This window comes from Thermobia domestica, chromosome 16 (assembly GCF_964235325.1).
Source record: "Thermobia domestica chromosome 16, izTheDome1.hap1.1, whole genome shotgun sequence".
NCBI lineage: Eukaryota > Metazoa > Arthropoda > Insecta > Zygentoma > Lepismatidae > Thermobia > Thermobia domestica.
The window spans coordinates 75,331,660-75,356,910 of record NC_137469.1 but is presented as its reverse complement, the minus strand read 5'-3'; the positions used below and the strand labels follow the sequence as shown (position 1 = coordinate 75,356,910).

General features: G+C 34.1%; 1 protein-coding gene across 4 annotated transcripts in view; it reads left to right on the top strand.

The window, feature by feature from the left end:
- Positions 1–25,251, top strand: part of eIF2Bgamma (eukaryotic translation initiation factor 2B subunit gamma) — a 40,852-nt gene that overhangs the window by 8,507 nt on the left and 7,094 nt on the right. For all 4 annotated transcript variants that reach the window (XM_081742614.1, XM_081742613.1, XM_081742612.1 and 1 more), the window contains exons 3-8: positions 3,520–3,671; positions 8,608–8,773; positions 11,833–12,028; positions 14,520–14,647; positions 17,814–18,004; positions 21,277–21,357. In XM_081742614.1, the coding sequence (XP_081598740.1) occupies positions 3,520–3,671; positions 8,608–8,773; positions 11,833–12,028; positions 14,520–14,647; positions 17,814–18,004; positions 21,277–21,357 (914 nt within the window). The remainder of the gene's footprint in view (positions 1–3,519; positions 3,672–8,607; positions 8,774–11,832; positions 12,029–14,519; positions 14,648–17,813; positions 18,005–21,276; positions 21,358–25,251) is intronic.

The window sequence follows — 25,251 nt, the reverse complement described above, 5'->3', positions numbered from 1 at the left end:
AATCATAAGATATTTGATATAGGGCGTATCTTGTGTTAACAATGTCGCACTATATCTATGTGAGCACTAAGGTGATCAAATCCTCAGCATACGGGTTTTGTTCGTACATTCATACTCATGATACTTCAGTAATTGTGTAGTAGGTGATTCGAGTTGAGCTTTCCCTTTACTTCATCTATACAAATAAACTTACAGGGAGCATGCAGTAGGAAACACATTTGCTTCCACTGGAAATCGAGCGGAAAGTAACCGCTTACCCACGAGTGAGTTCACACTCCAGTAATTATGTAGTCGTATCTGTGGTGAGTTACATTCTTATGGCGTGAGACATTCACTGTAACGGTATCATTAACCAACTTAACAGCACATACTTCAGTAAAATGTGAAAGCTGGCTCTGTTTGAATGGATGTGTGAATAGTCCCACAAAACAGCCGTAAGTTTAATAAGAAATTGAGCTGCTTAGAGAGGTCTGACAAAATTGGAAAACTTGTGGTCGCCTCGGTCGCTTCGAACTAGTCCTTTAGATTTTCGTTCATGAGGTTATCCAAAGGGCACAGTGTACCACATCCACCTTAAGGTTGGTGCAAAGGGACAAGCTTTGCCGATAGATGCCACTACAGTCTTCGTATCTCTCTTATGCATTTTTTACCTTTCACGAAACTCCACGATTTCTCTTACAAATTTCAACGTAGAAACTTCAGTTTTTTAGAGAAGAAACTTCATTACCTATCGAAGGCAACAATTCGTGCCGATTTTTTATATAGAATTTTCTTCATTGTTGGAACAGTTATATTGTTAAAGGTTTGGATATCCATTTCAACAATCAAGCCATTTCAACAATGAAGAAAATTCTAAATAAAAAATCGACACGGATTGTTGCCTTCGATAGGTTATGAAATTCCTTCTCTAAAAATTTGAAGTCTCTACATTGAAATTTGTAAGAAAAATCGTGAATTTTCGTGTAAGGTAAAAAATACATGAGAGAGATACGAAGACTGTAGTGACATCTATCGGCAAAACTTGTCCCTTTACACAAACCTTAAGACACTGCAGGATATTTCCAGCTTTACGACAACAGCCATTCAGATGACACCTCAGTCAGCAATCTGATAAAACAACGAAAAACATACGAATTTTTGTTTTTAATGACAGTAAAGACGTAAATTTCGCAAGCAAATAAGCAAGTTTAAAGTTGTAATGAATTCATATACCTTTGCAGATGTAAGACTGTTTCAAACTTTTTTAGGACAAAAACTTGAGACGTTTGAATCATTCATATAAATGAAAAAACGTTGAACATATCAGATTTATGGGGAGCTTTTGTGAACGTGGTGTTGAACTTCCTTGTCCATAGGCCATACAGTTAGTTATATCAAATTAGTTAGGTAAAACAAAGAATAATTTGTGTTACTATAGCTCTTTCTGTTCTTTCTATCCTCTTCTCCACTTATATCATCCAGAGTTTATAGAGTTGAAGCTCATAAAGTACCCAAAATTTTATTAGAAGTTGCAGATTCGGGTTGTATGAGCAATCCACTGCTAATGAAAACGAAAAGACGTAGTTATGAATAGACTCAATCAAAATCTTCCTGCTGACTAGTCAGTTTACTTTATTTAGATGCATACCATTGTATAATATTGATAGGTTAATTTGATAGCATGTATGAATTTGTTCAACTTAAGACAGGTATGACACCAATATATGCAACATAACATATTGCACAGATGGCATGGATTGGTTAAAAATACTGGAAGAACTAATTATATGCGGTTAAAGTTACGACAGATATGATACCAATATATGCAGTGTAACATATTGCACAGATGCATTTATAAATATTAGATTAAGAATAACAGATAAAACATTGTAACTTGTGAAGGAGAAAGCAACTCTCAATGTTTATTATTATTATTATTATTATTATTATTATTATTTCATGAAGTACCTTCAGGTAGCTACACACCCCGAAACAGTTAAGCTTGAAATTACATTCCTTATTGGGGGTGATATGCCTGCAAATATGGCCAATTTGTCAATTTCTATGTCAATTGTTTAGGTAGGTTTGGACTGTTTTGAATAAAATTTCATTAAATAGAAAAAGGTTCACTGTTCTTCCCTGAATATATATATACTTTTTTTCATTAATGAAAGGTTCACTAAATCTGATTAACATAAGTTAACGCACACCCCTACAAATTCAGGAATCAGCACATAGTCAAACAAAAATGGCTGCTATGAGTTATGAGAAAACTATTTAAAAAATGTATTACTATTATTATTATTGGTCTCTAAATTATGTACGAATTCACAAACAAACAAACAAAAAACACTTGATAATAAAATGGTCAGCCAACTAATTTTTTCCTCTTCGAACACTTGACATAGACGGACCATAGGGACATTATATATACAGAGTGTTTCAAAACAACACCGACAACGTTTGGGAGGTGATTCGTGGCACCAAAATAAGACAAAAAGTATAGACCAACCTGGGTGCACAAATGCTTCCTTTCGGAGTTATAGGCTGCCAAAAACATGGGAAAAAAAATGAACTTTAAAGGTCCATAGCTCCAAAAGTATGGCACCTAACGTGGTCTGGTCAAGACTTCACTTAGAAACTAATATGTGCTCTATTCAAAAATACATGTTTCAGAATCCTAAGGTACCCACGTAACAATTTTTGTACAGGCAGTTTGGTTACGGGCGTATAATCTAAAGTACTCTAACTACCTATAAAAATTGTCGCGGAAGTACTGCAGGATTCTGAAGCATGTATTTTTGGATAGAGCACATATTAGTTCCTTAGTAAAGTCTTGACCCGACTATGGTAGACCCCATAGTTTTGGAGCTATGGACCTTTAAAGTTCATTTTTTCACATTTTTGGGAGCCTATAACTCCGAAAGGAAGCATTTGTGCACCCAGGTTGGTCTATACTTTTTGTCTTATCTTGGTGTCAGGAATCACCTCCCAAAGGTTGTAGGTGTTGTTTTGAAACACCCTGTATATATGTGTATTTATTTGAAATTCCAGCAATGAGCTGCTAAGTGGATGCTGTCAAACATAGTATGGTAGATGTAGTTTCAGTAAAGTTACGACCAAACATTCGTTATTCTTGTATTCAGTGTAATACATTAACATTTTATTATTATTATTTATTGTCGAAACAGAACAGAATCACAAATAACTTAATCGATGCAAACATTTGATAAATATTTCCCGTATTGAGTATAATACAAATTGTACGTAGTTTATTAATGTAGTGAAATACATATATAAAAATAAAGTTCCTTTTTGAATCTGTGGATTGAACATACTGTATGGACTATTACATGTAAACCAGGTCCTCCAAATTGACATATCAACTCACAACAATAATTACCCATCAGTAATTTTAATAACTTATTGCATATTAATTATGCTAGTATGTAGTTTCGGTAAGGTCTGTTTTATGTAGTTATTGATGGCAAGGATAGGATATATCTGTATTTATTTATTTATTTATTTATTTATTTTCAGATGCTATTGTAATTGTTCAAGAGCAGCACAAGTCTGAAGTATGTAACGCTCTTGATAAGCTGGCTCTTAAATTACGTCCTGAAGTAGTGGGTATACCTGGAGATGACTTGGGAACAGCAGATTCACTTGACCATATCCATGATAAAATTAAGGTAATTTTTGTCTATTGCTTCCGTGGCAATAAGGCTGTTTCCTTTTTCTTGAATATAGACATTAAATTGAAAGTAATAATAAGTAATTTTTGTAACCTGTAAAGTTGGCACACGTTCACTGTACAATGTACATGCAGAATGCTAGCGACAAATTTAGCTAGGTTTAGAAGAAAATAAAGAAAAAAAATGCTATGTAGACGTATATCGGAAGATTAAGCTTTATTCATAAATGATTTTGAAAGAAAAGAAAGTTGGATTTCACCAGCGATTTCCTTCTGATTAAAATTGGATAAAAATTGGAACTAGTTTGACAAATTTATGCTGTTGTCTTCATCAACAGTATTTGGTCACTATGACAAATTTATGCTATTGTCTTCATCAACAGTATTTGGTCACTAACTGGTATAACAATACACCTCATGAGGTTTTCTCTCCTGTGTAAGGATGCATTGAACGAAAAGAAGTTGTTCGGATTTCATTATAAGAAGACATGTGGGCACTGTTGTATTTACAACCTGTTACTTTAAGAAGAAATTGGCTTTTCTTCACACACGACGTATAATTGGTATTTTAAAATTCCATTTTCGTACTATAGTGAACGTGATTACAAAATATATTTTGTTCCATTCTTAATAACTTAAAAATATAGTTTCCTAAATTTGCACAAAGATTACCTGTTAACACCTTGGATGTATTAATACAATGTAATTAAAGCTTATTGTAATGAAGTTTAGTTAATCATAATAAAACATCTAATTTAGCATATTGAAAATCATAGTTGTCATATGATACAGTAGCTTAGCTGTATAGCACTTACCTGTAATGTAAAGGGTCTTTGTTCAACCCGAAGCCATGAGAGTTTGTGCTGGACAGCATCGTTTTTGTGAGTATTCTCGGGGTTCTCCTGTTTCCTTCCGCTTTCTTATTCCACCAATTCTTCTATAACCATTCATTTTTAATAATCATCCGTCTCTTTTAGCCTAAAGGGCATTAAATTAGAAATTTTATCATTTGTATGGACAGTTGATAATTTATAATTGAGAGCAAATGCCGTCTCTTGAATTTCTTTCGTAAGTGCTTTTATGTATTTACTTCTATAAACATCTCAATAAAATTCTTCACTCAGAAAATGTTCGTGGCATGTTTCATAAATATAATTCTCTCATTAAAAGCACTTCTCTAGGTTTTTCTGGAAGGCCGTATAGGTTTTTGTAATCAGGAGTGTACAAGAATGATATTGCCACTGAATTACCGTATCTCTTCTCTATATTTTTTTGGTTAATAACCTTGTAGAACGTTTTTACTAGTACTTTTTTGAGGAGGTATGCAACCACGCACAGTGATTATTACCTCGTCCGCCATCTTTTAATCTGCGTGTATGAGTACTGATCTGCCACGTAGTATTATTTCTAGGCAATGAGACTTCTTTTACGTGCTCTTGTCCACTCAAATTACGTCATAAAATGTCCGGGAATCTCTTGCGCCGCCACTGCACAAATTTGAATAGAGATGTTAGGATTCTTTGACGGTATCATGCCGCATCACGTCTACGCTCAATAGTTTGTGAAATATTTAAGTATAAAGTTTATTTTCTTATGCTTTCTGCAGCCTATAACACGTAAATGACACGGTTTTCGCCCTATGTTCATTGGGACTTTTTTGTTTGTTTTACTCTGAGGAATCACTTCTCTGCTTTTGTACAATACGCGGCAAAAAACCTGCAACATGAGCATATAAGTTTATTGTGAAATGACGAAGTCTTTTGCTCCAAAATAAGTGTGCACGGGAGGAGGCCGAGGTTTATCCTGGCGTGATTCGTTCCACTTAGACGTTATGTTCATTCCCTTTGCTGTTAGGCGTAGTTTCACAATAAACTTGCATCCTCATGTTGCAGGTTTTCTGCCGCGGATTGTACAACGAATTTAGCGCTATACTGTATATACATATTTGTATATATATATATATATACTTACAATGTGTATATATATATTAATATATATATATATATATATATATATATATATATATATTAAATATATATATATATATATAACTCTATGGCCTATGGAACCTGGAGGTTCAATGCCGCGTTCACAAAAGCTCTCCACTGACTTCTATCCTTAGCTAACTGCATCCAGTTTCTACTCTGTATTCCAATCTCTGCAAGATCCATCTTAATATTGTCCTCCCATCTGCGCCTAGGTCTTCCTAATGGTCGTTTTCCGATTGGTCTTCCAGTCAAGACTTTGAAAGCGTCTCTACTTTCTTCCATTCTAGCTACATGACCCGCCCATCTAAGCCTCCTAGACTTGACGACCCTAACAATGTTGGGTAAACCATATAAATTATGTAGTTCCTCGTTATGAAGTTTCCGCCATTCCCCATTCCCGTTCCTCTTGGGTACGAATATTCGTCTCAGGATCTTGTTCTCAAATACTTTCAGTCTATGTTCTTCCCTCAGAGTAAGTGACCATGTTTCGCAGCCATACAGAACAACAGGCATGATTATCGTTTTGTATATTAAGGATCCGCACCTTACAGCGTAAGCACATGTTATACAAGCATAACACATGCTATTGTTTATAAACAGCAGATGAGACACAACACCAGGAAGACACGAGGAATAACACGAAGAGGAACGAGCCACCTGAAAATGGCTTATAAAAGTGGAGCCAAAAAAGACGGAGGCATCAGTTGACCACCGATCGCTAACCCATACCTGCTCTGGAGGTCGCCTTCTAAAAGGAGTTCTATCCTGCCTAAAAATCACTGGAGACTGCCTTGAGCGAAGGGGATTCCTCACCACAAACCGTACCTCATACGGCATCCATGAGCTAAGGAGGTTACCAAAGGACCATAACCTGAAGTCACTGCAAGACGCCCCGCGGACTGCCTTGAGCGAAGAGGTTCCCGTGTAAAACATTCCTTTCTTCACCTCTCTGGTCATGAGAAAGATTTAAGATATTAACTTTGTAGACACGAAGGCTATTTTGTAACATTTTGTAAAAAAAAAAAATAGATGAAGGGCTAGAATCCCAGACCGTTATTGTCTCGACCCACACAAAATATTACAATATATACAACTTGGATATATTTTTAAAAATTGTATTGATGATTGAAGCGGGATTTGGTCCCGGGCTTCCATGTTACTGTACTAATCAGTTAGTCATTATGCTACCTAGTCGGCTTCCTGAACAGTCACATATATATATATATATATATATATATATATATATATATATATATATATATATGAGACCATAGACCAACTTCATTATGAGCAAAGATGCGGAAAAAATGAAAAGAGAAAAACGTTGTTGGAAGTAGGTGGTTTCTAATCTAAAATGGTACATTTTTTTTCAATCATAGCCACTCGTTTGGGCTTCACCTTGGTAAGACGCCCTATGTTAAAGGAAATAGCTACATTGGCATTTCAGTGTGGTGTTCCCTCACATAACAATGTGCACGAATTTTCCATGTCATTTTTGCATGCCCTGGTGCGATTGGAAAAATTTCACTATTTTAGATTGAAAGCCATCTTTTTCTCACAACTAACTTCTCATTCCGTTTTTTCGTACCTTTATTCATAAACGTGATAGCGTATTGCCATGGACTTGTGATACAGTCGATACATATCCACGTTTAAGCTTATTAATTATTCTAAATTTTTGATGAACAAATTCACTTAAAACCCATTGTAAGTTTATCTCCAACTATATGGTTTTGCATTGTGCGGACTTTTCTTGGAACCAGTTAACCACATTATGTAAGATTTTCCTGTAATCAACTTCATGCGCTGATCCCGAAATTACTGAGAAGAGAATATGTAAGGAGAAGATATGAATTATTGTTGGTGATTATACATATACAGGGTGTCTACTGGTCATGAAAGTCATGAAAAAGTCATATATTTTGCTTAGTGGTCATGAAAGCCATGAAAAAGTCCTTTATTTACCCAACTGGTCATGAAAATATTTTTATACTTCATACTTTTATACCTCATACTGCATGTCTGAAACAGTTGTATCAGGTCAGTAATTGTGAGAATTTCCCCCACCAGTTAGTGTTGGCTAACTGATACTTTACTGTCTTCCTAGCTGCTCCCCATTTCATCTTCTAGCCTCTGTAATGTAGTAACAACTTTTTACTGTCCAACTTTCTGATCTGCTATTTCTTTACTTCTAAGAAATGTAAATTGTGTATTTTTGGGCCTTTAGACTTATGCATATAATATTATTCGTTTGAGTTTGCAGATTTTAAATTTGATGATCTATTTTTTTTTAAAAACGAATTTCTTTTATAATTTGTTTTGTCTTTGGGCAGTTCTCTGAGTGCTTAATTTCAGACAAATTTCTGCTAGATGGATAATTATACTCAGAATTAAAACTTCAAATACAGTATAGAGTGATTCACTGGTAAGAGCAGGCCCGTATTTAGGTAAGTGCTATTCTGTGCTCGAGCACAAGGCGGCAGAATTTTAGATTCTTTCTTTAAGATTCACAATAAGTGATATTTAAGACTAGCAACGCACATAGTTCCGATGCACCACTGATGGTAGGGGTTTATTATTACTAATGGTAAATTTTTCTCGCCATGGTCATGAAAATTTGAACAAAAAGGTCATGAAAAGTCATGAAAAAGTCATAAATTTACTTTCTGGTATTCCAGTAGACACCCTGATATACCAATTAATAAATTCAGGGAGTGACAAATGTGAATCTAGACAGCCACAGAGTCTCTTGAGGTCGGTGTTAAGTCTTTCAAATCGCGATTCCTGTTCTGTTTTCACTTCGCACTTACAGAAAATATGGTGTGAGAAAAAAAAAAGTTTTATTATTATTGTTATTATTTCATTTATTTACTATATAAATGTCTAAAAGTTCAAAAAAAAAAAAAAAAAATCAATATTTTTGTAAATATTATTGTGTGATTACAGACAGATATCATTGTTGTAAGCTGTGACCTAATAACAGACGTGGAGCTCCATAAAGTTTTGAATCGGTTTCGTGCGCATCAAGCAGCTGTTACAGCATTGTTTCTGGAACCGTCTTCTAGTACTGGAACTGGAGCCACCCCTGGACCGAAATCAAAGCAGAAACCCGGTGAGCAAAATTTGTCGATTTTAAATTTTCATGTGTAACTAAAAACATAAAAAGTAAATAAAAAATAAATTATTTCGTTAAAAGAATAGATATGGCATATTAGTGCTGTCTTTTTCGGAGTTATGGAAGGGACATGGTGATCCAGTGGTAGAGCGCCTACTTCTGGTGCGTGGAGTCGTAGTTCGATCCCCAGCGAAGTAAGTTTATGGTAAACAACATCGTAATCTTTTTACCAGCATAAGCATTATAAGTTAAAATTGGTTGTCATGGTGTGTACTACAAAGTACATTTATGCATACCTTTAGAAGTGTAGAAAAAGTAAGCATTTTGCTTAGAAATTCGGGCTGTAATTATTATCATTATTATGTATTTTCTCCACACCTCATCTCAGCATGTGATATAGTAATATACGAGTCGTCATCCAAGTATATTTACTTTTCCTCTCTGTTTTCTGGGGTTTTGCAGTAAGTTTCTTATAATTCTGCATGTGTCCAAAACTACGATCTACTGTATTTTCTTTATGACTTTTTCTTCAATTCCTATTGTTTGAAGTGCATTTTTTAACGTCTTGTGGACCACTTCGGTATACAACATTACTATTGGTGCACTTTTACATTTTTGATCTTCCATTGTTCTTTTATTTTTTTATTTTTATTTATTTATTTATTTATTTATTTATTTATTTATTTATTTTGGCCAGTTGTTTGTATTCTTCATTTTTCTCGGTGTGCTTTCTGCAGGTTTGTTGTTTTTGGTATCATGATGTCTGTCAGATGTATTTCTCCCTTCTCTTTATTTATTATTGTGATGTCGGGCCTGTTATGATGTATTTCTTTATCGGTTAGTATTGCTCTATCTTAGTAAAGTTTGTGTTTCTAGTTGATACTTAAAATACAGTATTTCTGGTATCATTTTCTGTTTCATTGCTAATTCTTGATTTGTTTTGCATCTGTCTTTCAATCTCTGTTGGTAGTTTTGTGTTATTTCTTCTTTTATCTTTTTGTGTTCTATTCCTCTGTGAATACTAAACACTTCTTTCGGCTTCATGGCTTGATTATCTATCCTGTGGACAACCTATATTCTTTGATTATTTGTTTTCCTTGACTAAAGTGGATTGTTTTGTATTTTCCTATTCCCAACTTTATTCTTATGTCTGCTGAGAACATTTCGGTGATATTCAGTAAATTCTTCAGTTGGTTTTCCGTGCCCATGTACAGTTTGACATCATCCATATACATTAGGTGCGTTATTTTAAGTTCTGTTTGTTTGTTTAGTTTTATGTTGAATCCATACTTCGTGTTGTCCAGTAATTCTGACAGTGGGTTGAATCATAAGCAGAATAGCAGTGGACTTAAGCTATCTCCTTAGAAAATTCCTCTCCTAATTTGTATATCTTTTATCTCTAGTTCTGTCTGGTTATCTTTCAGATAAGGTGCTGTATTCCATTTGTTTATGTTGAAGTGTATCAATTTCTCTTTACTCTATAGATTTTCAAACAATGCAAGATTCAAGAGTGTGTTATTGAGTAATATGCTTTGTTACAGTCTATGTGTGCTGTGTATATGTTTCGGTTTTTGTCATTAGCTTTTTTGTTATTACTGCATCTATTATTAATTGTCCTTTACATGCGTGTGAGTATTTTTGCAGCCTTTCTGCTGTTCTGCTATTATATTGTTCTCTTCTCACTATTTTGTTACTTTGTTCGCAATGCCTCGCGTCATTATGTTACATGTGGTGTTTAGGCACGTTATTGTTCTGTAGTTTTTGGATCGGTTTTCGTTTTGTTTCTTCTGGATTGGTATGTCCATCCTTCCGTGAGAAATTTCGACTTTTTTGCGGGGTTTTGTACGAGCTTTCTGATGTGTGTGATCGTGATGTGAAGGGTTTCGAATTGTTTGTACCAATAATTATAGATCTTACCATTTCCTGGTGCCTTCCAGTTGTGTGTTTTTCTTATTGCTTTTTTCTGTTTTTTCGTAGTTTTTCATTGATTTCCTTGTTTTCAGTTTCCTAGTCTCGTTTATGCATTTCGCTTTAGTATTATGTGTGTATTCCGTTTCCCATATTTTTCTCCAGTAGTTCTCTGTAGTTTGTTTTTGTTGTTATTCTGTTTGTCCAGGGGTTTGCTTTGCTGTCAATTTCTTATAAAATTTCGCATTAATTCCTCGTTTACTTCACTTGACCATTTCATGCATTTTCTCGGTTTCCTCCTTTGGTGGTTGCTGGATCCAAAACATTTTCTGCAAGTGTAGCTGATATGTGTTGGGTTCTACTTATCTGCTCAGCTGTAGTTTGGTCGGGTATCCCGAGAGGTGTCCGCTGATTCAGCAAGCTGTCACCGATGACTCGTATACTGATCACGTCCAACATCGGTTTCAGACGTGCCCTAGTGCTCCCCAGGCAGCAACTTTTCCCCGAGGCTTCATTTTCTCTTCTTCATCTCCATTTTCATGGCTTTTGGTTTGACTCTTATCGGCTGAAAAAGTAAGGAGTACCTTGAAACTGTACTCAGATTTTATCACTTTCGAATGTTTTAGTTTATTTAGTCATTTACACATATTTCTGGACTTTACCGGCATCTACTGCCGTAAGTCCTTCGCGTATGAGGGGTGACGTACCTCAGCGAGCACTCTATCTGTGGAAGGAAGAGAGGAGTCAGTCTGGACCCCACACGTTAGGTACAATCCGGCATTTATGTGGTATGAATGAGGAAAAACCTCACTCAAAATGGGTGGCCTGAAACAGCTGTTACATATTTTCGACCGAGTGTCCCCACCGAGAATCGAACCCAGGATCGCTCGTTGGATGTTTTAAGATACGATTTTTTTTTTTTTTTTTTTTTTTTTTTTTTTATACTTATAGTTAGTTCTAATCACTTGTATGTTATCAAAACTCCATCCAAATTTATCAATTCATTCTGAAGTTATTGGTAAAACCCTTCTAAGCCATTATATTTATCATTCGTATGCTGATTTGTTGATATATTAATAACTTTTCTATTGTGCTGAAGACAAAATTTTGTAATTTTGTATTTTTTTTTCTCTCTCTCTCTCTTTCAGAACGTGATATCATTGGTATCGACCCTAGAACTAATCGATTAGTGTTCATGGCCTCAGCTTCTGACTTCGAAGATGAATTGTCTCTTCCAAAATCGTTGTTAAAAAAGCATCAGCGAGTAGTCTTCCGTAGTCGTCTTTTAGATGCCCACTTATATGTAGTACGAAAATGGGTTTGTGACTATTTATCTCAGGAGAGGTAAGCAGGTAGATCAGGTTATTAATTAAGGCAAATATAAGTAATAAATTACTTGCAATGTGCTATTATAATGTAATAGTATATTCAAAATTAAAGTCTGTAGCGCTGCGTCCCACATTGAGTTTATTATACACATATAGCGTATGTTCAAGTGAATGTGAGTGAGTGATGTGATACATGGTTAGCATATCACCTCAGCTTTTTTTAAGTACGAAGTTTCTTTCTTTTAATTATAATAGCTCTTTCACTGACTTATGGTGCTGGGCTCGTAACGAAAATTGTGCTTCCATTGGAAATCAAACCTAAGATCGGCATCAAGTACGGTAAATACAGTAATCACAAAGGGCACGCTTGTTCCGTGGTAGAGCGCTCACTTCTGGTGCAAGGGTTCTCTGGTTCGATCCCAGGCCATATGAGTTCGTGATAGATGTCTGTGAATTTTCTCGAGGTTCTCCCACATACTTATTCCACCAATTTTTTCTTAATCGTTCACTTTCATTAATCATCCGTCTCCCTTAGCCTAAAGGATATAATCGTGGGCTATTATACTAGAAATTTATTTCATTTACGAAGATAAAGTGTTGGTAACGTAACATAATAATAACTAACCATTATTATGCTATAGCATTTAACAATATAATTTCAAGAGCTGCTCTTGCTCCCTTCGTTAATCACTCACATAAACACATTAAGTGAATTAATTCACATTTTTATTTCTCTTTTTCTAATACAGCACTATGTTAAATTGTAAAATATTAGCGTACGCACCTTTGGCGTGGAAGACTTGGGTTCGATTTTCTGCGGGAGCTCATGTGGTTCGGATTCCACGTTAATCAGTAGGTTCATGTTTCATATAGCCTCACTGCCGAAAGGGACGCTAAACTGAAATCAAATCAAATCAAATTAAATTGTAAAATTGTATATATATAATTGTAAAATAGTATGTATAGTGTACTATAGTTTTTAATGATAGATAAAGAACGCAATCAACAAGTTGTTGCCATGGTAACATAACTTTTATTCTTTGTATCATTCATTTAAGCCTATATAGCTGTTCAGAACCCATAATAATAATGACTCGTTCGATGGTACAGAGAAAGGAACATTAAATAGGATTGCATATCTGTTTATAATTTTTTTAAATAAACCTAGTGATGACATAATCCCATTTTTTAACATTCTATGATTATGCATCAAGGCTAAGGGAGACGGTGATGATGAGATAAATGGTAATGGTGGAGCGAGGAAAGTGGGAGGAAACGAAAAAAAAACCAAGAAAACCCACACATATGGTATTTGTCCACTACAAAGCTCATTTGGTGCGGAGTGGGCCACATCGAACCAGGGACTCCACACACCAGAATTGGACACTACACTGAGCCACCATGAGCCCAATCCTTGTTCTTATAAACGTTACCGTCGTCCAAATTTAACTTGGGATATTTTGTTCTAATATAATGTCACGAAAACGTATCTTTCGATTTGGATAAGATTTAGAAACGATTCAGCAGCACCGAAATCTCTCGTATTTAGGTAAGAGCGTTTCAAGTTTATCTTTCCCAAATGCTCAAAAAAAGGCAAAAGAGGGAAGAAAATGCGGAAGTTACTTGTGGCATAAATAGAAAGAATATAAACAGTGCTGAGTTTATGCGTACAGTATTTGCATAGTGTGACATTTTTCATGTGTAATTTTAGCAAGTATCGTTTTTACGTCGTTGATGTTAGGTTCCTAGTTCAAGTCATGTGGTAAGCCAGTTCGAAGAAGGCTACTCAACCAGTCATGTGGTTGTTGGAAGGCTACTCCACTTCGGGTCGAGATCGTATGGACTAGTTTATTTCCTCTCAAAAATACCTTCCCTTCCCACCTTTCAGTGTTAAAACTTGTAGTCTTGTACCTACTATAACTGGCATGCTGTTAATGTGTTACAATACTGTATATATTCAATTTTAAAGTAGAACGCAGTATGGCCCCCGTAATAATAAGAAACATGGAATTAATATAACAAATTTAGTATTGTAGTGAAAAACATGCGTACAGAAGAATCAAACCTTTGTCCTAAATGAACATATTGTAACGAAAGTACAAAATACATGATTTGACATCCGTGTTTTTGAAATTGGATAATATCACTTATTGTTTGTGCAGTATTACTATAATGAGTAGCTAAGCATGCTATGTACGAGTGCTTTCTGTGGTGATGTCGTTTTTGCAAATCTTGTCAGTATTTGTGTGTGAAATACATTATTAATATGAAATTTTGCAGCGGTTAATCTCACACACACACACACACACACACACACACACACACACACATATATATATATATATATATATATATATATATATATATATATATATATATATATATATATATATATATATATATATATATATATATATATATATATATGTATGTATGTATGTATATATGTATTTATATATATATAATCTTAAACTTATGATTGATTTTAACTGAAGACTTATTTATAGATCCTTCACAACAATAAAAGGAGAATTACTGCCGCATATTGTGAAGAAACAATTGTCAAGACCGCCTCAAACAGATAAAGATCATTCTGATCCTATTGCTTCGGTAGTTTCAGTGAAAACAAAGAAAGGTACGTATTGACTGTTTAATTGGTAATTTTTATACAAGCGTCACAATCAGATGTGGACATCTTCATGTTTCGGCACTGAGTCAGTTCGAGCAGTTACGAGCTAGTTTGAGGTTAACGAACCAAGGGTACTGTGAGGTTTTTTTCAATCTCAAACCTAGACTTCCCTACTTCAGTTTAAACTACTTTACTCATTTTCTTTCCTTTCCGTGCTTTCCTTCTGATGATATATGCAAAATCTGTATTATTACCACCACTTTTTTTCTTTCTTTCTTGTTGATCAGTAAATCTTGGGTAATTCTGTAAGTTGAAACATTGTTTTGGTTGAAAGATTCTTTAAAACTAAGGTAAAACTTCATACAACGTCTTGGACGTTTTTAATAGTCCAGTTCAAATTATATTTACTAGGCAAAAGTTGCATTTTGAGAGCATGGAAAATACAATGGACGTATTTTAGTCCCTCCGTCCGCAGAGTAAAATGACTGTATTTTCTAACATTGCACAATATTTTACTTCATATCTAAATTATTAATAGTTTGCAGAATGAGTCTTGGTAAAGAAAAATGTATTTTTTTTTTTAATTCAGTGACCTCAAATTTATAGTATCGACAAAATTCTGCAAACTAGTTGTGTTCCATAGAATAATACGTATTATTTCTCCTATAGTCACGCCAGATAAATATCAATGAACAAGTACAATTTAATGGATACTTTTATTTTATTTAGAATTATTCTTTGCTGGTATTTACAGAAATAAATTCGACAAATATTTAGACTTGATTACCTTACTATCTTGATTCTGGTATAGATGCATACTTAGTGGTCCAAAAAGTATGGTTAGATTGTGGGTTGATAATATCCGTGTTTAATTAGAAATATTTAAATGTGAATTATAGAATATGAATAGTACACGAAATTTCTGTTTATGTATGGACCAATATTAGAATAAAGGGGTGTATGTTATAATATGTGTAGAAAGCATACAAGGTTTTTACCGTAGTTTTAATTTGTTATGTATATTAACATTACATGCACAGAAAATAACAATTTAGTATTTCATGAAATATGCATGTAAATACCTAAGCACAACCTTGTATGAAAACGTTAAATCTTAAATTTGAGAATTACATAAATATTGAAAATCGATTATAGCAATTAAACTGTTAAATTGTAAATTAATTCAGATCAATTGTCACTAGAAGTTAATTGCAAACTTTTTCTTTTTTTCCTTCTTTCTTTTTAAAATGACCTTATATAATTTCCTGTGAATAAAGATTAACTTAATTACTACATAATTTCATTTCCGTATTTAGCTAAATAATTTTATTTCATTTGGGAGTTATTTTACAAGAATTCTTCAGTGTATTTTCAGTTATGAGAAATTAGTAATTTTTAAAGCTAGTTAGCAGTAATAGGGTTCTCAGATATACAAGGACGAGCTTGGAACATATCTTCTGAATTATAATTTGTAAGATCTACAATAAATCAGATTTTCAGTTGCGAAATAATAATAAATATTAATTTTTATTTTAAGTAGAGTTTTGTTTTTAGCATATGTAGGGACATATTTCCTAACAGCTGCTAAAAATGGCGGCTCTGTTCTAAATATCCAATTTACATAAATTATTGAACATTATTATTATAAACACATGTACAGTTAAGAAGTAAGTTACATATATAGATATAGATATCTTGTATTCCTTCACTAGCGGTCTTGCCAGTAGCTGGATGGTCTTTCGTGCATCTGGGCGTACTGCAAGATGTCTTCGTGTAGCATTCCACACATGCTCGATGGGATTCAAGTCGGGGTAACAGGCAGGCCAGTCCATTAGCCGAATATTCTCTCATTCCAAGAGCTTCGCCATGTGCTGTTCGATTCGGTTGTGCATTATCATCCATAAAGATGAAGTCAAGGCTACACCCCTGAAAAGACGTACCTGGAAAGGAGTACAGTGTCACAGTGATGTTAATTGTTAAATGTACCACGTTCAAGAATTTGAATGTCGGTATACCCATGCAACATCATGCGTCCCCACACAAGAACACCTGGACCACTAAAATGATCATGTCCGACTAAGTTTCTGAGTTCATTGAGTGTTCCCACCTCTTTCCACATGTGTGAGTGTGTGTACATCCAGAATCATTACTCAGACTGAATCTGCTCTCATATTAGAAAAGAACGCAACCCCACTCCTTCTCGGTTCAGTCTTAATGTTCTAGGTACTACCGCAAACGGTGCCACCGATGTACCAGTGTCAACAGAACACAACGTAATGGTCGTATGGCAGAGATCATCCCCATGCAGTCGATTTGCCACTGTAAAGCATGAGATTGGGCACCTTGTAGTCCTGTTAAATGGTTTGCAATTGGACTCTGTTTGATGTCAGTCCCTTCTTACCTGTTTCACAATATAGCTGTCATCTGCTGCTGTAGTTAACCGTGGTCAACCACCATCTCTTCTTCGCTCAGCATTGCCTGTTTTTCGGAATGCTCCCCATGCATGTGAAACATGCTGTGTACAATACCAAACTTCTGGGTGATGCTTATCACACTTCGTCCTTCTTCTAGTTTTCCAATGATTCTTCCTCGTGTAAAGTCATTCAAGTGTTGTCTCCGAGTCATTGCGAATAACACCAGCACAATGCACCTTAGCAACTCTCTGACTGACTCATATTGTCTTTCCTTTAATTGAATTGCTTCATGTTGAGAGAGTTAACCCTTTCGACGCTACGGTCACGCTAACTTACACTATTTCAACGTCGTGCTTCGTGTGTACGTAAAAACCCCGGGCAACATGGTACGGGGCTTTCATTTATTTCCACCGACTACGCAGTATTTTCATATTACTCTATCTATCTCGTCCTTAAGTTTCATATATACATATATATGAGGTAAAGATTTTTTTAGCACCAAATTTTTACTTTAGGAGAAATTTAATCGAATTTGGAAAATAAAATGTACGGCAAGCCAGATGGTCGGGTTCACTTCGTGATCCAGCCTAAAATCTGCACTTTTTTTGTCTGTGAACATGACAGCTTAAAATTCATTTCCCTATCATAGACATTTTTGTTTTTGTACGACATTGAATCTTTGTATGCCTTTTGTAGTTCTCCTGTGTTTTGAAATACCACTAATTACTTAATGGCTACTATGTTATTGTTATTTCCAGATATATTTCGGTTTATTAATGAAGACGAAATGGATAGGAAAGCATTGGAAATGTCAGCTTGGAATGATCATACTGGAGATATGAAGGAAGCGTATCACGGAGATGCAGTACGCTGTTATTCTTATATCCCAGACGGAGCCTTTGGAATTCGAGCCAATACATTGGCTAGCTATTATGAACTTAATCGTCAGGTACAGTATTTTTTGTGGTCTTTCTACTATTAAAAATTTGAACTTTTGTACTTAATGATAAAGAATGCAGATACCAGAGAAATTTTTTGAAAAAGTGCTTTAGGGTAGCGTTTCTTAAATGTCCCACGGAATCTAGGATTCCTGGAGTACTTCCTAGAAATTTTACAAGATCAAACTCATTTCTTTGCCTATGAGTATTGTTTTCGCAGAAACTTATAAAGCCAGTTTGATGTACCCTAGAAAGCATTGTAGCAGAGGTTAAAATAAAAACCTATATTGAGCTGACAAATCCACTTGAAATAAAACTAAGTTTAAAACAAGAAGATGAAATTGCATCTGTTTTATTAATTGTGATTTGGAGTATGCTATAAGGAAAAACTCTGATTGACGCAGTGTTAACCGTTATAGACAGGTCCACCAAAAGTGTTAGCAAATGTAGAGACATGAGTATCATTGGAGGAACAAGCAAAGCAGGCACGGAAGGATACAAAGAACTGGAAGCAACAACTAGAACTTATAGGACTATAAATAAATACAAAAGAAAAAAAAAAGAAAAGAAACCAAGGGTAGAAAGAAGACTAGGAAACAAGAAAGGAGTGAGTATGTTAAGGGGGATGATACATCACGTAATCGAAAACATAGAATTGATCTACCTAGGCAAATTAATAACCAATAATAATGATGCAACGAGGGACGTTGAAAACCTACTACTCATGATGAAAAACAAGACACTAAAATTATATTAAACCAGTTTTAATGTACGGAAGTGAAATATGTACGCTGACACAAAGGAAAAGGAAGGACTTAATGCATTTAAAATAAAAATACTCAGGAGAAGTTTTTGACCCACAAACTAGAGCAAACAATTGAGAAATAGAGATTAAACGATGAAGGGAAGTGCGTGGGCCATGTCAAAATGTACAGAGTGAATGAAGTGGGATTGTCATAAATAGCACTAGTAAGAAGGATGTATAAGGAAGTACCAGTAGGGAAATCAAAGAAGAATTGGGAGGAGGAGATTAAAGAAAATACTGTAAAACATAAATATTCGAAATCATGGATGCCAGCAAAGATCGAAAGAAGTAGAGGCGACTACTTGGGAAAACCAAGGCTCTCAATTTGGACTGTAGTGTCGTGAAACAAAAAGTAAATTATTTGCTTATACAATTATTAGTGGTAGATTGGAAAGCATTGTGATTGATCCTGGAATGATTATGAATGAAAGATCAAGAAGTTAGACCATTAGTGTAAGTGTTTTATGTATGAAAAGACCTTTAATGAAAAAGATAACGCATTGATGTAATTAATGGTTCAGAAACGATAGTTTTCCCGTGTGCTATTTTTGTGGTTCCTGATTTTCTTCTGAAATTACGTTTGTATGTATACGGAGTATTTCAAATTAATGTTTACATTCTTTAACCCTTAAAATGATAAGGTGGATCCATTGGACACATCTCGGAAAATAAATCAATTACAGTACTTTACTATAAGCACTATAGATGTCACCGTCAAGATGTGATTCCTTCGTTTACTATCATCCAAGAATGAACAAGCAGTCCTGATGCATGTGGAAAGTTTATTGCGTAAAAATATGCCTTAAATTCAAAATGGTCAGGAAAAATAAGTTGAGTCCAATGGTCTCACCTCATCATTTTCTGTTACAAAAAAAAAAAAAAAAAAATCATTTTAACGGTTAAAATAGGTAGGTATGCAGTTTTTGTGTGTTGTATACCTCAAGGACGTAAATGTTCAAAATGACCACCTTCGGCCGTGAGACATCGTCGTCAATGACATAAAACAAAACAACATACCGATTGCATTTTTTTTCTTTTTTTTTTTTTAAGTGATATATTATCCCAAGTATCCTCAGTTTGCTCTTTCAAATCTTCCAGTGTTCGAGAATTTTCGGCTTACACTATGATCTTTACAGTTTCCCAAGAAAAGAAATCGAAAATAGTTAAATCCAGAGATCGAAGTAGGTGCTGCGCAGCACTTCTTCTGTGTCCTATCCATTTCTCAGGAAATGTATGATCAAAAAAGTTTCTCTATCGAGATGAAAATATGCTATCGCTGTCTTCTGTTGAAGGTGTTGGTTGGAGAGTTACGAATTAATACCCATGCCTCTCATTGTTGTCAGGTTAGAGCCTGTCAAAACTAGAAGTAGAAGAATTATAATTTTAAAAAAATTCGACATCTAGGACAAGAAGTTATTGAGAATAATAATATTTAGGCTAAAGGCAAGGTAATTGTGATTTAAGACAAGAATTTGGTGTAGGAGGCCTAAAGAAAGGGTAACAAGTAAACAAGATAAGATTTGATCAGAAAATATCTTTTATGTTAATATAACTGCATTTTAAGAGAGCATAGGATTTCCACTTGATAACTCATATTTTTAAATATAATAAAAGGTAGTACCAATCTTCATTCCCCCCCCCCCCAAAAAAAAAAAGAAAAAACATCCTTAAGGTACATAACACCTCAAAAGTTGTACACCTTCTTTAATCAGTGAGATATTCTGTTTTAAAATGAGAAACATTAATTTGAGACAACCTGTATATATACGCAAATACACAAATACCTGATTTTATTTTCACATGATGGCGGATACGTATGTAAAAAAAACATTGCCTTCCGGGCATCGTATGAAAACAACGAATAATACTAGATTTAGTAGCAAGAAGTGGCAAGTGACAATTGGGAAGGCAGTAAAAACACAAAGGAAAACAAAAGTACAAAAGATTCAACTTACATGTGATACCACTGAGATCTTTCTTATGGTTAATATGGCTATACAAAAGTTCTATTATCCAACATTCAGGTCATGTCTTCATTTAGCTGCAGCCAGCAGTATAACTGTTGTTATACAAGTGTTATTGATATATAATTAGTATTTTGGTTAATTTGGTTTTATTAATACTGTTGAATATTTCCAAAGCTTTAATGAACTATATACAATCAGAAATAAACGAACACACTGACACGTTTTCCTTTTATAAATATATCCTGGATTATTATTATTAATAATAAATTATTTGCATTCACAGAAAGTAATACATTTTTTCACTGAAAAATGTTTTATTGCCAAAATAAGTATATTATGAACCTTGATATAGGAGTGTTAAATGTATTAAATTTTTAAATACTCGTATTTTCTAAAACATTTGTACCTGCCTATTAGTATTAAAATATTCCACGATTCGAATTACTTTGTTAATAATTCATATTTGTACTTACTTTCTTCTAAGATATTCTTGTGTACTTTTTCATTCCAGATCTTAAAGTATTGGCCATCGGTTACAGGTGGTCGTGAACTAGTACATATTGATCCTAAAAGTGAAGTAAAATCAAAGCAGGTAAGATCTTCATAAACATGATACTCTAATCGCTAGTGTTACTCAATTCTTCAAAAGTTAATGTGTACGTATATGTACTGGTGAATTTAAATTAGGGATGGGCAAATCCGGTATTTATAAATACCGGAAACCTGTTTCTAGAAAAACCGAAACCCGAAAAACCGACATTTCGTTTTCTCCAAAACCGGTTCGGTTTTTTACCGAAACTGGTTTCGGTTTTCTCCAAAATCGGTTCGGATTTTCACCAAAACCGGTTTCGGTTTTTTCCTGAATATATTCTGGATATGACTCAAGAACGCTAGGGGAGGAGAACACTTGCGCGTACCTACATACCTTTGATATTGCAACCGGTGCTTCTATAGACCACGAACCGCTACTGGTGGGTAGAGATATGGCGGTGACGTTGACAGTTTTAGCTTCACAAACAATCTTCCAATAGTATTTACTGAAATATCACCAGTGCATGTGGGTACAGTACAGTTAAAAGTTTAAATCTAAAATTAACTGCCATTGAAAAATAACAGAAATATTTAATACGAATTGTTATATAGAAATAACATTTTTTATTTAAATATACAATCATTCTTATAGTACATAGAGTGAGCATAAAGATGTAAACAGTAGTAAACCAATGTGGAAAAATGTTCAAGTCTTTTTGACCAATGTTTATCTTTTTTTAAGTCGCAGCGTCCAATCGATATCTAGTAGTGGTACCACCAGCAAGTTTGTCACCGATTAAGCCATAGATTTGAAATTCGTGTAATTACTGTTTGAATCAAAGATGGCGATCGTGTTCACTTAAAGAGCATGACCAAGAATCGGATCTGTAATAGTAGATAGCGCTTGATCTTCGGGACCAAATCTTAACTAGCAGGTATCTCTTGAGTTTTGCAGTACGTGTGCTAAAATAGACGCGGAAGGGAGTGGGTGAGTACAGACAACACATGGTAATAATGAACTTACTCTGATAAATAACTGTTAGACCGAAACAAGAACTGAACTTATTGTTTTTATTTTTATTTTTTAAAGTCGCATACAGGTAAAAGCTTTATATATATATAACAATTCGGTTAATCGGGACTCTAGCGTACTTCTGGCCAGCCTATGAAATTTTTATCTCATTCATTCTATTTCATTGGATGTTCTCTGGCAACACAGGATGCATTGAAATACATAAAATATGCATTAGTGTCTCCGTAATATCGACAAATCAAGATGATTATTTTTCTTCTTGCTTAACTTGTAGTGATACCGATTGGCGCTGCTTATGACGTAACATACCTTTGCTATAGAAACCATCGGAGTCGTGACACTCATTGCACAATATACCTGAAAGAAAAGTAACAGTTCTGTTTACAAGTAAATTATATTTTCTTTCACCACCTTAATTGAGGTATTATATTTCCAGGTGCTAACTTAAATCCTAGTCACATATGTAACTTATTATAAACAATTGTTTTGCAATAATATAAAATTGTTTATCTAAGTCTATTATTGATAATTGTTTTTCAAAAATTCCACTTGTCATAAACTTAGAAATTGTTCTAGTCAAGTTTGTTCCATGTGTATAATTGATCATTATTCTTCGTTGGAAGAGACCTAAATGATGCATGTAATATTCTTCATGTGTAAACATGGATCCTAATATTATATTGTATAACAGTTAAACTTGTTAGACTAATCAATGTTTCAGTAAAATTGAATTTGTGGGTCGAATCTTCTTGAAACCCTTTTTATGAATGCTTCATTAAATAATCTTTTGTATCACACACTAAATAAATGTAACTAATTATATCTATATTATATTAACACATTGAATTTAGTGAAAGTGCTAAATGCTATAGTTGAAACACCTAAAAATTGACTCCAGTGCTAATAAATAATTTCCTAAATGCTCATCTTCCTATCCAGAAATTATCTTCTGCATAACTTCTTTCGTTTATACTTCATCAGACGCAGACATTACAATCCTTGTCTCTATAACCTGGAAACTTATTTTCCACTTCAAATTCTGAGTTTTTGCCTCCTGGGGAAAAGTTTTGCCTTAAAATTATATCTCTTTGTTTAGTTCCGCGTTATTCAATCCTTCCTTTTAGTGTGATTCTTCCATTTATTCTTTGTTTTTTGTTGTATCTTGAGCTTTTCCCAATCCCCGGAGTATATCTTCAATTAAAATTTAGTAAACTGTGCTTGATTGTGATGATATGTTTAAAGATGAATTCCAGTATCTTCCAAAAATTTGATAGTTTCTTTTATGGATATGCCACTTATTCTCAACTAATAATTGTTTAATAATAAAAGGTCCAAAATGAGTAGGTTAAGTGTTGAACCATTCACATTTAAATATGATGTGATCCAATGTACCTGGACTTTTATCATACCAGCAGCAGTGAGTCCTTTTTCTTTTTCAATTTGATGAACCTTAGCTGGAATTGGTGCTGTTTTCAAATCAAAATGGTGGCTAAACCGTCGTCCAGGAAACAGCTAAACTCATATTGTTGATACTTGATGCATTTTTCAGAATTACTTACTTACTCTGTATAAATAACAATAGAACGTTGAATCAATAATATGATAATAATAATGCATTAATAGACAAACTGCACCCTTGCGCTTCACTGAACAAAAGTGGTTGAATTAGACTTTTAAATAATATTTGATCGTCCGCGACTTTTAGTCTTTGTGATTGAGCCTTTTTAATTGCCATTGATAACAAAAGCGTAACTGGAAGCAGTAGTTCCAGAAGTCAAAGTGAAAAGGAGTGATTGACTCTGATGGAGTAAGTGGTGTTCTTAGCATTTAGACCGTTTTCCTCTAATTCTTAAGAAAATAGTTGCTTCAGATGTTTGTCACGCATTTAAAATTTAAAAAGTAAATAAATAAAAAGAATAACGATAAAGCACTTAAAATGGAAAAAGTGATAGTTTCAGTTGTGTATCAACACGAAGCACATGCACCACTTTCAGGTGAAATTCAGTGAAAAATTGGTTGCTCAGTTATCTCAGATGATGATGATTCTGTTGTCGGAGTAAAACATAAAAAAAAAAGTCAATATGGAATGAACTGTGTTACTGTACCAAACTTTATTAACATCACTTTAACTGTCTTAGTGTGCTGCTGCACAAACCCCGGATTATTTTTGGGTCAAAAGATCCAATATATTTCAGGATATTTTAGGAAAAAAATTCTTGTAGGTCTTACATTTGGATAACTGCATATAGTGTAGCCAAACCCAAACTATCACTTAACTCACTTTAACTGTCTTAGTGTGCTGCTGCACAAACCCCGGATTATTATTGGGTCAAAAGATCCAATATATTTCAGGATACTTCAGTAAAAAATTTCTTGTAGGTCTTACATTTGGAGAACTGCATATAGTGTAGCCAAACCCAACTATCACTTAACTCAGTATAATATGCTTATTTCGTTAAAAAAAAAAAAAAAAAAAAAAGATTTAGGAGCCGTTCAAAAATGTTGTGGTCCCTGATCCAAAAATGCATCAAAAGATCTAATATATTTCAATTAAAATTTTTCTTTTAGGCCTTATATCTGGAGAACTACGTATAGTCTAGCCAATCCCAAACCATCACTTAACTCAGTATGATTTGCTTTTTTCCGTAAAAAATACGAAAACTCGCTTTAGGAGCTGTTCAAAAATTTTGTGGCCCCTGATCCAAAAAATAATTATTGGTCAAAATCGCACTTTTAATTTTTTTTTTTTTTTTTATCATTCCTAAAATTCTTGTTTTATATATATAAATTCCTCTATTAAGTACAGTATTTGTATTGTATTTACTTGTTGTACAAAATTAAGCTTTTTTTGAATATGAAAAACAGCATTTGGTTTTAAAAATTATCGTAAACCTTTTAATTTGTTTAAACCTTGATTATGTT